A 14,434-nucleotide genomic window follows, 5' to 3' on the forward strand; every position below is an offset into this window, starting at 1 on the left:
TTTGCACACCCCAAGCGCAACTCAGATCTTAATTTTTTGCCCCAACCCCACTCCCGCCTCGAATTGGTTTTCCCAGCCCGCCCTGATCTCACTTCAAACCAGCCTATTTTTATTTTACCAGTCCAACCCATTTTAATTTTTTGAAAATACCAAAATTGGTCACATTTTAAGAAATTGGGGTATTGTAAGTAAAAATAGAGTTCAAGAAGATTGAATCTGAGAACAACTCTCTAGATCTTACCATTATGCTATGTGGTTTTTTGTTGTTTAAATTCTCCTTTTGGATGTAATGGTTTAATGACTTATGTCGGTTTCATGTAGATACACAAGGACATATTCAAATAACATGACAGTTGCAACTGTAAAGGCAAGGTAAATTCCCCTCCCCTCTTTAGTTCTGTTCAAAGAATTTATAAAGAGATAATAATTTTTTCTTTATCTGATTCTCTATGCACGAAGTTGAAAATTTTGTTAGAGACAAAAGACATATATCAATTTATTTATTTAATTTCAATTTTTTTTTTTTTTTTTTTTTTTTGCAGGGAGGGGAGCGTACAGCTCCATGGTACGAACCTAAGGCTTCAATATGTTTAAGAAGTGGATTTCACATAATCCTTCGTAACTATCTCCTGTTCAGAGATCTTTGTTTGCGAGGTTATCGGCTTAACCCATGAAGCCCATTGATAGTCCTGATTTGTAATGTTGAATAACTTCCCGGAATTTCTATTTTAGAGTTTTCTAGTAAGGAAAATGGGTTCAAAATCATAACTTTTGCACTTTATTTGCATGCCATCCGCATCTCTTGATCTTACCATTATGCTATATGGTTTTTGTTGTTTGAAAGGTTATATATATATATATATAGAATCTGGTGGGGGGGGGGGGGGGGGGGGGGGTTAATCAAAATCGCCCCCCAGAAAAAATCGATTCGATTTCTTGTTTTTAATACCAAAACCGTCACAGAACCGTTTAGAATAATAAAAAAACTGACCCTATCGGTCAGGGCACCAGCACGGCTGGGCGAAATTGCCATCCCTAGGTATTATTAGAGAGAGAGAGAGAGAGTGTGTGTGTGTGTGTGTGTGTGTGTGTGTGTGTGTGTGTGTGTAGGAAGTGAGTCTGAACTCAGGGAAGAAGGGTGTATCAAGTCGATATAAATGTTTGGGGTATTGGAATTTATAATAAAGGTATTTCTATTGCTTGGTTAATTAACTCAATTTCAGAGGAAACGCTTTCCTCAACTTTTAAATTGAGGTTTATCTGTTATAGAAATTCTTGAGATATATATTCTGTCCATCCTATTAATATGGTAAAGAATGAATATTCATGTACAAGTGATTTTCTATGGTCTTATAATTTTAAAGATGCCCAACTTGTAGAGTTGCTCAAAGAGATTTGCAATAAGTGCTTATGAAATGACTGGATTGGTGAGAATAAGCCTTCCCATCCCATCCATCAAGAAAAATGAAATGTCTAGGTACCCAACGTACAAATCTTATTTTACAAAGAAATTAATGAAATTTCGAAAATCTCCTCTTTCACATAGCCCAAAGAGTCGAAACAGTCACAGAACACATCATAGATTTTCGAAGCTCGTGAACCTAATTTCTTAGGGGAGCAGTTTTTCAAAGCTAATTGTCTTTGACTCTGTAAAAATTATAAGCTGAAGGATTAGAAAAAGGATTTTGTTAAAGTTCAATAAATAAGCTTTGCAAATTGGATTCCGAGGGTATTTCGGTAAAAAAAATATTTAAAGGTATTTATTACACTTTAACATGTGCCCTTGAGAAGACCCAATTCCGTGATTGGTGAGTAATATTTTGATATTTTGTTTGGGCTCTTTTTGGGGGGTATAATTAGGCGTAAATTAGAAATATCTCCCTTCATTTTGAACATGACGAGAGGCCACCCTCAGAACAGTACAGCAAAGATTTGATATTTTAAAAACATTTTTATCTTAAAAATAAGAAATTAAAATCCAGAAAAATGAACTTGAGATGAATGAGGACTCTAACTTAATTCAAGATGTTGGAGTGACAATATAATTGATTTGTTATGATAAAATGTCAGTAAGCACGGTACTTAAGGTTGTAAATACAAAACAAAATTTTGAATCGGGAATCAGAATCAAAATCATAAATAAATAAATGGTGCATGTGGTTCCTCATGAAAAAATGGGGCATGATTATATAAATTTGTAAAAAATTAATAATTTCTCTTATGATATAATTTTATAATACGTTAGGTGTGACAGTATTTAAAACACGACGGTTTGAATCATAAAAAATTAATAATTTCTCTTATGATATGATTTTACAATAGGTTAGGTGTGACAGTATTTAAAACACGGCTGTGTTGGAATCATCTGATTATATAAATTTGTAAAAAATTAATAATTTCTCTTAAGATATGATTTTATAATAGGTTAGGTGTGACAGTATTTAAAACACTGCGGTTTGAGTCATTTGAGTATGTTTGTATTGTTCCACTTGATCAATGATTTGACCATTTGTTGGTATAAATACCCCCCCATCCCTCCCTATTTTCTAAGCGCATTTTGAGTTATGGCAGCAGCTACAGAGAAGTCGTACTCAATCTCTCTTAGTTTCCAGATGCTTCTTTTATTGCTTTTTACTTCAAGGATCTTCTTGGTATCTGGATCACCAATCAGAACTCTGCCGGGTTTTGATGGGCCTCTCCCCTTCGAGTTGGAAACTGGGTTAGTCGTCTAGCTGCTGCTGCTGCTACTACTACTACTATCCTCCTAGGGGTGCAACTTGGTCCGGTTCAAACCAAGAAGCAAACGAAGTCGATTCTGTCTTGGATTAGAGAAATATTGAATCGACCAATTAGTTTCATTTGGTTTGGTTCTTAGGTCAATTCGGTCCAAGTGGTTCTTGTAAGTGGAATCAACTTAGGCCAGCCAGTTGGTGCCAAACATAGCCAAGTTGCACCTTTAGTTCCTACATAGATCTTAAGAAAGTTTTCCTCAAAAAAAAAATTTCTAAGAAAAATATTTTCTCAGGGAGCTTAATTGTATTAGTTAATTTTACTTCTTAGTTAATGAGAGTTGCTGATTTGGTGATGGGTTATATTAATTTATGTAATTTCAGGTATGTGCATGTAGATGATAATGATGATGTGCAATTGTTCTATTATTTCATCAAATCTGAGAGAAACCCAAGAGAGGACCCTCTCATGCTTTGGACCTCAGGAGGTCCTGGTTGCTCTGCTTTCACTGGACTTGCTTTTGAGATAGGTATTTTACTATTGAGATTTCGAATATTGGCATATGACATGTAGAGGTTGTTTTGTGATTAATCGACCTCGCTCACAATTTCATCATTAAATCTATAGAATAATTAAAAAAGCATAGGAAAAAAGATAACACAAAAAATTTTACGTAATTCGACAAACGTGCCCAATAAGTCAAAAATTGTTACATGATTTTCTCACCTTGGTCTCCTTCCCCCCTTTATGAACCGATTCTTAACGGTATTGGACCTTCAATCTTATATGAGTAGGGTTCGATTCTTTCAATGAACCAAGTCTTAACCTTGTTGGATCTTCTTGGGCCTACTCAATCTCATATGAGTAGGGCTCAATTCCCTTAACGAATCGAGTCTTAATCTTATTAGACCTTCTTGGACTTACTCAACCTAATATGAGTAAGGCTCGATTCCCTCATTGAATCTAGTCTTAATCTTATTAGACCTTTTTGGGCTTACTAAATCTCATATGAGTAGGGTATGGTTCCCTTAACAATCCGAATCTTAACCTTATTAGACCTTCTTGGGCTTACTCAACCTCATATGAGTTGGACTCAATGAACCGAGTCTTAACATTATTAGACTTTCTTGGGCCTACTCAACCTCATATGAGTTGGACTCAATGAACCGAGTCTTAACATTATTAGACTTTCTTGGGCCTACTCAACCTCATATGAGTAGGGCTTCGTTCCCTTAGCGAACCAAATCTTAATCTTATTAGACCTTATTGGTCTTACTCATATGAGTAGGGCTCACTTCCCTCAACGAATCGAGTCATAATCTTATTGCACCTACTCAACCTCATTGGACCTTCTTAGACCTACTCTACCTCATATGAGTGAGGTTTGGTTCCCTCAACAAATCGAGTCTTTACTTTATTGGACCTAATCAACCTCATATCAGTAGGTCTCGGTTCCCTCAACGAACCGAGTTACTTTGCCTTATTAATAATATTCAACTTAAAATAACCGGTTTCAATTCTCTCAATGAACCAAACTACCTTTCGATAGTACAAAATAAATAAAAATAATAATCATCTTTATTGTTGACATAAACACAATTAAGAATATTTAAAGAAAAATCCCTATGCCTCATGAAATATGATTGCATAACGTAGATTTCCCACTAGAAATTTAAATAAATCCGTTTACTTATTAAAATCTTACTTATAATATCTTTTTAAGTATTGTCCAAGTCCTAATCCCTACATAATTATACTTGGACCGAGTCCCCATGTAATAATTAACCATTTTACTTTACTAATTGGGCTTTCATTGAACCCCTTAGTGTACCATTTAACTTTGTGAGTCAGACATCGAATAATAAATTGAACCATTTAACTCAGTGAGGTCCTAGACTCAACCGAGTTGGACTTAGAAATTATCCTTCAAAATTTTCTTTCGTCGAGCTATCCAAAGTAAAGCAAACTGGATTACGTGGGATCCATTTTATGGGCCCGACTAAGCCCCCGAACATTAGCCCCCATGTTAATTTTATGATGAGTTAACTCAAGTCATAAATTGGGTCACGTGACTTAAGCTTCCAAACAATATAGTTGGTCTCATATCCTTATTTATAAAGATGACCCAAGTAACAAATTTGATCAACATGAGTAAATCCCAAGCAATTTATTGGGTCGGTGTGATATACCACTTAATTCCTCAGTGTGTGGTAAGAGGTTTTTTATTGAACTGACACTTTCCTATATTTATTTGACACATTGGGCTCAGTTAAGCCCCACAAACTTTCCTTTTGCCAACTCTACCCAATAAAGAAAAATAATTTCGATCACATGGGGTTTCGATCCCTCAAGCAATTTTATCATTCGACACAATATATTGATTGGTTCAATTGAGTTGACAATTAAGTAAATTGGCGCACTGAGTTAAGTTTGTGTTAAACCCCCCACTAAAATAATGTGCATATGAAACACGTCCCAAACCTCAAGAATTTTAAGGAATTTAAATTTACATACCTCATTGTATCATCCGTACTATTTTGGAAGAGCCAAATATCCCTGATTATACGGATGTATTTTCTGAGTTGTAAACGTAGGTGTTTCGAGTTAACTTAGAAGCATAAGATCACCATATTGACGATATCAATGTTCATATACACCAATCCGTCAGAGTACTTTACTCTAAACTTGGTTTTAACATAAAAGGCAAGTCCATATTGATCCTATCCCTATTCCCTTACCTTCATCTTCTTTGCTTCTTTATTTTTATCTCCAGTTCTTTGTAGACAAAGAAGGTGGAGTTTCCGAAGTGGAGAAGGCCCAACATTGTCTTTTACTAGTTGAAGAATCTTCTTCTTCGACTCACTTTCTCTTTCGCTTTTTACTCTTTCTTGAAATAAATGATGTGATATGTAACTGTGTCTTTAGGAACATCTAAGTCATCTTCGCTTCCAATTCCACTCTTCGCTTCTCAACTTCCACACGTGAAGCCTCCCTCGCCTTCAACATCTCCATATTCACCAACTCCATCCTTAACAACAATTCCAAGAACGTTCGGATGCTGCTAGACAGATTCGCCACCTGTTTGACACTCCTAACGAACAACTACTTTTTTGAGTCAGAACTTGTAGAGGGAGAAGAGCCTTCTTCGTCATCTATATTGATGGTACGGGGCATGTTAGGAGGGTGTGCGCCAAATAAGAATCTAGCATCAAAGGTGTATGATAAAGGGTTGCCACAATTTTCTACATCATGATTCATACTGGGGAGGCCATATGAATTGGCCATCAACGATGGACTAAATTAAAGAAGATTTCCCTATGCTTTTTGGATCGCTAATCATTCCAAAGCTCAGGTCTCTAAAACTCCCTTTCACCTTCCAATATTGATTTAACAAATTACATGTCTACGAGAAATTTGATCTATCCGACGTTCTCACCAATTGCAGGCTTGAAATCCTCCTAGATTCTAAACAATCCGCCAAATTCGTCATGATTTCTAATGTAAAAAATCATGAACAAATCTCACCAATCGATTGAAAGAGAATGACAACATTGAATTCAAACTTCTCTATCTTGAGCTTTCTTTTTTCTATTTCTTGAGATGTTTTTCTCTGTTTCTCTTATTTTATGCATGTCCCCTTTCTTTCTTACAGAGCCTCTAACTAGTACAATCCCCTACTCTTATTCTCCTTCCATTATCGACTTCCTTCTCTTAGCCCCTTCCCCTTCTTACACTTTCGGCCAGCCCACCCCAACCACAATCTCACCCACTCTTAATTTCCCTTTTCTTTTTTGGAACGAAGACCTCTATTTCTTCTCCCCTTGACTTTCTTGGACAACAACCCTTCATCCATTCCCCAATCTAGGGTTTCATCCGAGTCCCCCCAAACCATATAAAATGATGGACCACTCATCTCCACCGTGTTTTCCCTTTTTCCCCTTTTGCAACTCAGAAAAATCAAAGAAACTATAACCTACCCGAACTAACAATCACCTTTGATTCATGATTCCCTTTTCTCGATTTTCTCTCTCCTTTGATTTGATTGTAAGTTTCCCCTCCACAAAACAAAACAAATCTCAAACCCTAAACCCGTAAGGGCCAATATTCACGACAACCCCTACTTTTGATTGAGACCCCTATCATACCATGTGGTTTCTTGTGGTTCTTCCTTTTCGTTCCCACAGATGGTGTCAATTGTAGAACTCAATTTTATGATAAATTGAACTCGATCACAATTTCATCATTAAATCTATAGAATAATTGAAAAAGCATAGGAAAAAATAGAATATAAGGGTTTTTACGTGATTCGACAAACGTGTCTACGTACACGAACTCGAGAAGCCATTTCACTATAAATCAGAATGGGCTGATTTTTGGTGAGAATGATCTCTATGGTGAGGAGACCATCCTCACCAAAAATCAGTTTGTTCCAAAACTTCTAACCTTTATAAAACAAAAATCATTGTCATGGATTTTATCACCATTATTGTCACGTGAACTATCCACTATATATATGGGTCAAGTTCAAAAGCCAATGCATTTGTGCTATGTTGCTTAAAAGTTTCAGATTGACTTAGTTTTTGTGAGGATGGTCTCTATGGCGAGGAGATCATCCTCACTAAAAATCAGCTGAATCTGAAATTTGTAAGTCCATCAAAAGTGGATTACAAATTTTTGGTAAAATATCGATGGTTCACAATTCTAAACCACATTTGATGCACTTAAAAGTTTTAGTTTCGACTGATCTTTGGTGAGAATGATCTCCTCACCATAGAGATCATCCTTACCAACAATTAGCTTCATCCGAAACTTTTAAGCCACAAAGGAAATATATATATATATATATATAACGTCCTCATGAGGTCTTAGACATTAACATTCCCCATGAAGTCTTGGACATTAGCATTCCCTTATATTTATAAGGGAATGTTAATGTTCAAGTCCTCATAGGAACGTTAGTATTGTACAACACTTTTTTTTTTCAATAATACCCTTCCTCATTTTGTCTTTTAGTAAAAAAGACAAGGGAATTTAGTCTTTTACACGTTAATATATGCATTTATTTTGTTGGCATTGATTGTGAAAGTATTTATTTTAAAAAATATATTTAATTCAAAATACTTAAAGGGAAATGTTCGGCACCAAACATTTTGGCAAAACATGGGTTAGAAGTTTTGGAATTAGCTGATTTTTGGTGAGGATAATCTCTACGGTGAGGAGATCATCATCACCAAAAATCAGCCCATTCCAAAATTTCTAACCCCATCAAAAATGGTTTGCAAAAAATGGACAATCCACGATTTTTCAACTTGTAAACATGGGGCTAGAAATTTTGGAATGGGCTGATTTTTGGTGATGATGATCTCCTCACCATAGAGATCATTGTCACCAAAAATCAGCCCATTCCAAAACTTCCCATGTAAGACAAAAATGATTAGCTAAAATGTTGGCCAAAATGTTTGGTGTTGAACATGACCCATACTTAAATGCTCATAACATTTATTATGTAAACTAGTATTTATTATTTAAAAAACTAATATACCATTGTCTTTTTCACTAAAAAACAAAATGAGGAAAGATATTATTAAAAAAAAAAATTGTTGGACAATGCTAATGTCCCCATGAAGTATTGGACGTGAACATACATATATATCTTGGTTGTCCCGACCCTTCGGATGGTATTATTCCCACGGTCACACGCAACACCCTTTCAGATAATCCTTCGTGCAACAGGTTGAATCAAGGGTCAACATGACCCTAAAGGGTGGCCCCGAGAAATTCATAGCTTCATGGGGTTTCGAACACATGACCTACCTCAATGGCTTGTCAAGTGCACGACTTGCCACTAGGCCAACCCTTTGGAGTTTCCCTATATATATATGAGTCGTGCTAGAGTGACCTCAAGATTGGACCCACATTGCTCACCTTGACGAGAACATATATGGGGACCATAGATTTTTTTCATCAGGATACAAGTGAAAGCAATCTATGGTTCATATCAACTTTTATGTCAAGATGTGCGATATGAGGTCCAATCTTGAGGTCACTCCATCACGACTCATATATATAGGAATGCATTCGGAGGCCCTAAAGAGAGCCAAACATTATTCATAATGTGGGTTAGAAGTGTCAGAATATGCTAGTTTTTTGTGAGGATGATCTCCTCACCATATTAGCAGAGTGGATCCTCTATGGTGCTTGTTTTCTAGAGTTCAATTAAATGGTCGAGAGAGCATCACGTAGTATAAAACCAACATCCATTTTTGTTGAAATGTTGGAGTACTCATTGCCCATTCATTTTCAATCCATCTAGTTTGATTAAAAAAAAGTTTTTCTTTAATTTTAAATTTTTTTTTTTTTTTAATTTAATCCAAATCATGATCATATACTACAGGGAGTTGCAGGGAAAAAGAACCAACATCAAGTCATTACTAAATGATTTTAATAAATATACTAATTATTTAATTTTTTATAGGACCTGGAAATCAACCCAAGCCCGATCAAGACCCATTATAACCCAACTAGAGCATAGCCAACCTGATAGGTATGCAAGGCTGGTTAATGGTTCTTTAGGATCGGAATAGAACTCAAGCAAGCCTTCTCCAAACCCGCCCATTGACAATCCTAGAATTGCTTTGTTGACCCTTTCCGAAATTATTTGTCACTAAATTATAAATTCAGTATTTTTTTTTATATCAAATTTGACTAATTAAGTCAAATAGGAAGGGGAGGTAACTTTAGTTTTTAGAATTAGAGGATGAGTATATAAGAAGTAAAGAACCCATATTAATTAATGATGGGGGCGAATCTAAATTGTGCACGTTTGGGGTATTATATCTATGCTGGATCGAACCAGCTGAAAGAGTTGATGGGTTTGATATTGATTCCTGTAGGTCCTTTGAATTTCAAGATTGCTCCATATAATGGGAGCTTACCAACTTTGGAGCTCAACCCCTACTCATGGACTAAGGTATGTTTTTTTTTTTTTTTTTAAATATTAGAAATGTTAAATGGACGCCATTTTTGGCAACACCCCAGACGCCTTATGACGTGTTGGCTCACAGCCCAACAAATATTGGACATGTGGTCCAATGCCATCAGCAATAGAGAGAGCTTCTCTCTCTTGCCTGCAGCCTACATATTTATTTTTTTAGATTTCAAATTTTAAAAAGGGTTGTTTGGCCCACATTGATTATCACATTGATAATCCAACAACACAACCTTTTAGATTCCATGAAAATGTTCAGAAATTAAAAAAATATTATTATCCGAACATGATCCAAGGTGTTGATAATGGACGGCCACCGAGCACCCAAATTTAAAAATAAAATTCAATAGTGAAATATAATTTTTTTTTAAATTCATATAATTTTGTCCTCTACAACTCCATTGCATCTGGTCATGTTTTTGAATATCACAAAATGATCAGATCAGAAAGTTTGTTTTTTTGTCAGGGGCTTTGACCAAAAACAACGTGCATTTAGCATTACTCTTTTTTTATTCCTCCACATTTTATAGCATTCATCAATTTTCTTCCTTTATTGCAATTGTGTTCATATATGATGTCACTATCTTTTTTTTTATTTTTTTATAGATATCAATTATATTAAAATAAACTGACTGGATGAGAGAACCAACCACAGTGCAAGAAGCAAATACAAAATACAAAGAACTACAATGCTAGTTCAAGCATAAAACATCCCATCTAAATACAAAATCTTCAAAAAAACACCCGTTAGAAGTCGGCAATTGCTTAACTATCACAATTCATGTTCATTTGATTTTTCTGCTTGTTCTTTTAGAACTATTTAACGTTCAAGCTTTTAAAGAAATCTCATTTTATTTCAAAAATCTTATCTTGTTATTTAGGTTTGAAGGTTAAAGTAGATTAATCTTAAAAATTAGGGATTTTCAACTTCGGAGATTGCAGATAAGTGATTTTAAGAAGAGAAATCAAAGGATTGTTGGTTTCCAGTTGAAGTTGAGAGTATTGAGGTTATTTTGTATTAGTCTATTAGAAAAGACCGAGGTTATGGGCATGTAGATGTTGGTTAATATTTTGACGTATCATATGTTTCTAAACTGAAGACGTCCTCAACCTGGTGTCATATCATAGGCTAATGAGAAATGACTTAAATGCCCTTTTCTTCAACCTCTAACAAGAAAATCCTTGCTCCTCCCAAGTTCTTACTCTTCTATCTCGTAATGTCATCCCAGCTAAAGCTTAAACTCAATCATTTCTATCGTTCAAATTTGAATGGGGGAGGAGACAAAATCTAAAAAACATATTGAAAAAGGACTTAACCTTTTCATGTCGATGTTTTAGACAAGAACTGTGCTATCTTATGTCTCAAATTTCAAAACTCGCTAATGTAATGGGATTAGTGCTAAGACTAGTTGTTGGAATGTGGGCCTCTCGATATTTGAAAGTTGTCACATATTATTCCATACATTGGACTGATATCCATAGGTAGTTCAATTGAGATCATTTAGAGAGATTTGTGTGTGTGTGTGTGTGTGTGGGGGGGGGGGGGGGGGGGGGGGGGGGATGAAAATGTTTGTTAAAAAACTATTTGTTTTAGGTAATTTCCCAAGCTGTACGTATTTGTTACACTTTAACGTGTGCCCTTAGGGCAATGTTAAAAAGACCCTTAGGCTGTGGCTCCTTCTTTATTTTCTCTCACAAGAGCAACTATTCTTATCTTTTCTTTCTTTTACACAATTTATTGTGTCTCATTTTGTCTTGTTTTTATTTGACTCAATGGAGAGTTGTTTAAACACTACGATGCTTTTCTATTTCCCAAGTTTGTTATCCTTTTTGTTGATTAGGAAACCCTCTTTTGAAAGGCATGGTATGTGTTATTTCATGGTGTTGGGTGCTCTATTATTTTAACCATAGCATTGTTTACTTCATTTTATGGAAATTTTCAGGTTTCCAACATAATTTTCCTAGACTCACCTGTGGGGACTGGATTCTCGTATTCGAAAAGCTTGCAAGGTTCCAAGACTGGAGACATAAAATCAGCTAAACAAGCTTACAATTTTCTTAGAAAGGTAAAGAAGCAAAGACATATTGCAGGATGAAAATGTGGGATATATGGAGGCCACATTTTACCAATGTCCCACCATAATAGAGCGAACCATCAAACTACCAAATGCCCTTACAATCAAACATTTAAGCTTTAAGGGTTGGTGAGATGGCCAAGAACATTCCTTTGGAAGTGGAGGTCTTGAGTTTGAATCTCCCCTTAGGGGCCACCCGCAGGGATTTATCCACGAAATTACCTGGTGCGTGTGGGGGGAGGGATTGCACATGAACCAAGGACTGGTCGAGTGCTCTAAGAAGCCCGAATACCTCGAGTCAAGAAATAAAAAGGCTCATACAATCAAATATTGGATAGCTTCCATTAAAGAATGTAACCATTATCATCGTAGCAATATTTCTTCACCAATTTGATTTTTGGTGTTAACAGTGGCTGATTGATCATCCAGAGTTTCTCTCAAATCCTCTCTATATTGGTGGTGATTCCTATGCTGGCATCCCTGTTCCGATTATTGTTCAAGATATATCAGATGGTAATCCTTAAATCCTGTCTCTTTTATCAAATGTTTGATCAAATTTGAGGTTCTTTCTAGGTTAGTAATTTCTTATTTATTGCCATTTATGTCCTTCAAAGCTTATGTGTGGAGGTTAATTAGCCAATTTAATGCTTAGACTTAAATTTCATGGTATTATAGGAATCAAAGCCGGGCACAAACCTACCATCAACCTTCAGGTATGTGGTTCTTATAAACAAATTTTCAGGATAGAGGAGGTCATAGATTATAATTCGATTTAAAAAAAAAAAAAAAAAAAGAAGGAAAGTTAAGGTTCTGAGCCTTATAATTAGTGGCTAAATCAATGTGTCCATAATTCGGTCCAGGGATATTTGTTGGGCAACCCTCGAACAGATACAGACTTAGAACACAACTCAATGATCCCATTTGCTTATGGTATGGGGCTTCTCTCCCATGAACTTTACAAGGTGAATCAATTTCTTAATCTTACTATATCTATATATTATCAAGGATGCAAGTGAAAAAAAAAAAGGTAGAATTAATTATGAGAAAAAATCATCATTTTTTTTAACTGTTTCCAGTCATTAAAGAAAAATTGTCGAGGAAACTATTATCATGTAGATCCCACTAATGCAAAATGTTTGGAGGATCTTCAAGCTGTCGAAAAGGTAACGATGATCAGTTCCAATTCTTGAATATAACTATTCTCGTAGTTTTAGCCAGGTTTAGTTGATAATTGTAGTAATTTGGATTTCCAGTGTACTACTGGCATTTGTCGATCGCACATCTTGGATCCCTCGTGCTCGTTAGAATCCCATAAACCAAATGATGCAATTGAAGATAGGAGATCACTTGAAGAGAATTCAAGCAAAAATATTCCTGGGCTCGAGTGTAGGGTAAATCTCTCTCTCTCTCTCTCTCTCTCCTCTCTCTCTCTCTCTCTCACACACACACACACACACACACACATTAACCTGCCTGCATTTTGTCGCAGGAATATTATTATGTGCTTGCCTACTACTGGATGAACAATGAAAACGTTCAAACGTCACTCAACATACGAAAGGTATAAAAATATCACTGAACTAACAACTCTAAGAACTCATTGGAATAATGTTAAATGGTGATGAACAGGGAACAATACAACAATGGGTCAATTGCAATCAACTACCTTATGAATATGATCTCAGAGATAGTAGTGTACAATATCATCAAAGTCTTAGTACTAGAGGTTACCGATCTTTGATATACAGGTGAGATCAATCTCCACATTTATCCAATATTCTTACCATTCTCTTGTACATGCAAAGAAACTCTGTATTATAACATTGTTTATCTTAAGCAGTGGTGATCATGACTTGACTATTCCACATTTGGGCACACAAGCATGGATAAGGTCTCTTAACTACTCCATCGTTGATGACTGGCGAACATGGCTAGTTGATCGTGAAGTTGGAGGGTAGGCCCATAACTTATCTCTTAATCATAATTCAATAGCTATTTTAAGCTGCAATCGGAGACATGGTTTAAATTCTCCTTTTGGATCTAATGGTTTAATGACGTATGCCGGTTTCATGTAGATACACAAGGACATATTCACATAACATGACATTCGCAACTGTAAAGGCAAGATAATTCCCCTCCCCTCTTTAGTTTTGTTTAAAGAATTTATACAGATAATAATTTTTTGCTTTATTGGATTCTTTACGCACGAAGTTGACATATTAGTTAGAGATAAAAGACATTTAGCAAATTTATTTTATATTTTTTACAGGGAGGGGGGCATACTGCTCCGACGTACGAACCTAAGAAATGCTTAACTATGTTTAAGAAGTGGATGTCACATAGTCCTTTGTAACTATCTCCACTTCTGAGATTTTAGTCTACGATGTTATCGGCTTAACCCATTGAGCCCATTGATGGTCCAGGTTTGTAATGTTGAATAACTTCCCTGAATTTCAGTTTTAGTGTTTTCTAATAAGGAAACTGGTAGAATGTAACTCTCCCAATATGGGTTCAAAACCATAGCTTGCACGCCATCCGTATCTCTTGTGTGGTTATAAAAACAGTTGTGTCTTATGTTTTATTTAATGGGTTAGGACTTAGGATTGGGTGAAATGTGGAAATCATCTTCACGAAAGTCGTT

The 14,434-nt window shown here is 35.7% G+C and overlaps 1 protein-coding gene and 1 long non-coding RNA gene across 2 annotated transcripts; both read left to right on the forward strand.

The window, feature by feature from the left end:
* Positions 1-2,597: 2,597 nt before the first annotated feature.
* Positions 2,598-14,228, forward strand: LOC147409329 (serine carboxypeptidase-like 7). The gene is made up of 10 exons (XM_086417734.1): positions 2,598-2,719; positions 3,114-3,259; positions 9,624-9,700; positions 11,662-11,784; positions 12,204-12,306; positions 12,469-12,506; positions 13,423-13,541; positions 13,634-13,747; positions 13,869-13,914; positions 14,063-14,228. The coding sequence occupies exons 1-10, from the start codon at positions 2,613-2,615 to the stop codon at positions 14,144-14,146; spliced, it is 957 nt and encodes a 318-aa protein (XP_086273860.1). The 5' UTR covers positions 2,598-2,612; the 3' UTR covers positions 14,147-14,228.
* Positions 12,640-13,165, forward strand: LOC147409330 (uncharacterized). The gene is made up of 3 exons (XR_015173376.1): positions 12,640-12,755; positions 12,870-12,956; positions 13,047-13,165. It is a non-coding gene; the product is annotated as an uncharacterized LOC147409330 (long non-coding RNA).
* Positions 14,229-14,434: the final 206 nt, after the last annotated feature.

This window comes from Akebia trifoliata, chromosome 2, assembly GCF_017979445.1.
Source record: "Akebia trifoliata isolate Shusen 1 chromosome 2, ASM1797944v1, whole genome shotgun sequence".
In the NCBI taxonomy this organism is placed as follows: Eukaryota; Viridiplantae; Streptophyta; class Magnoliopsida; order Ranunculales; family Lardizabalaceae; genus Akebia; species Akebia trifoliata.

Bases quoted from the DNA above. Each gene is read 5' to 3' on its own strand.
- LOC147409329 (XM_086417734.1), top strand. From the start codon at position 2,613: ATGCTTCTTTTATTGCTTTTTACTTCAAGGATCTTCTTGGTATCTGGA. The intron at 2,720-3,113 runs GTTAGTCGTCTA...ATGTAATTTCAG, and splicing joins CCCTTCGAGTTGGAAACTGG to GTATGTGCATGTAGATGATA. The intron at 12,507-13,422 runs GTATGTGGTTCT...GGTGATGAACAG, and splicing joins AACCTACCATCAACCTTCAG to GGAACAATACAACAATGGGT.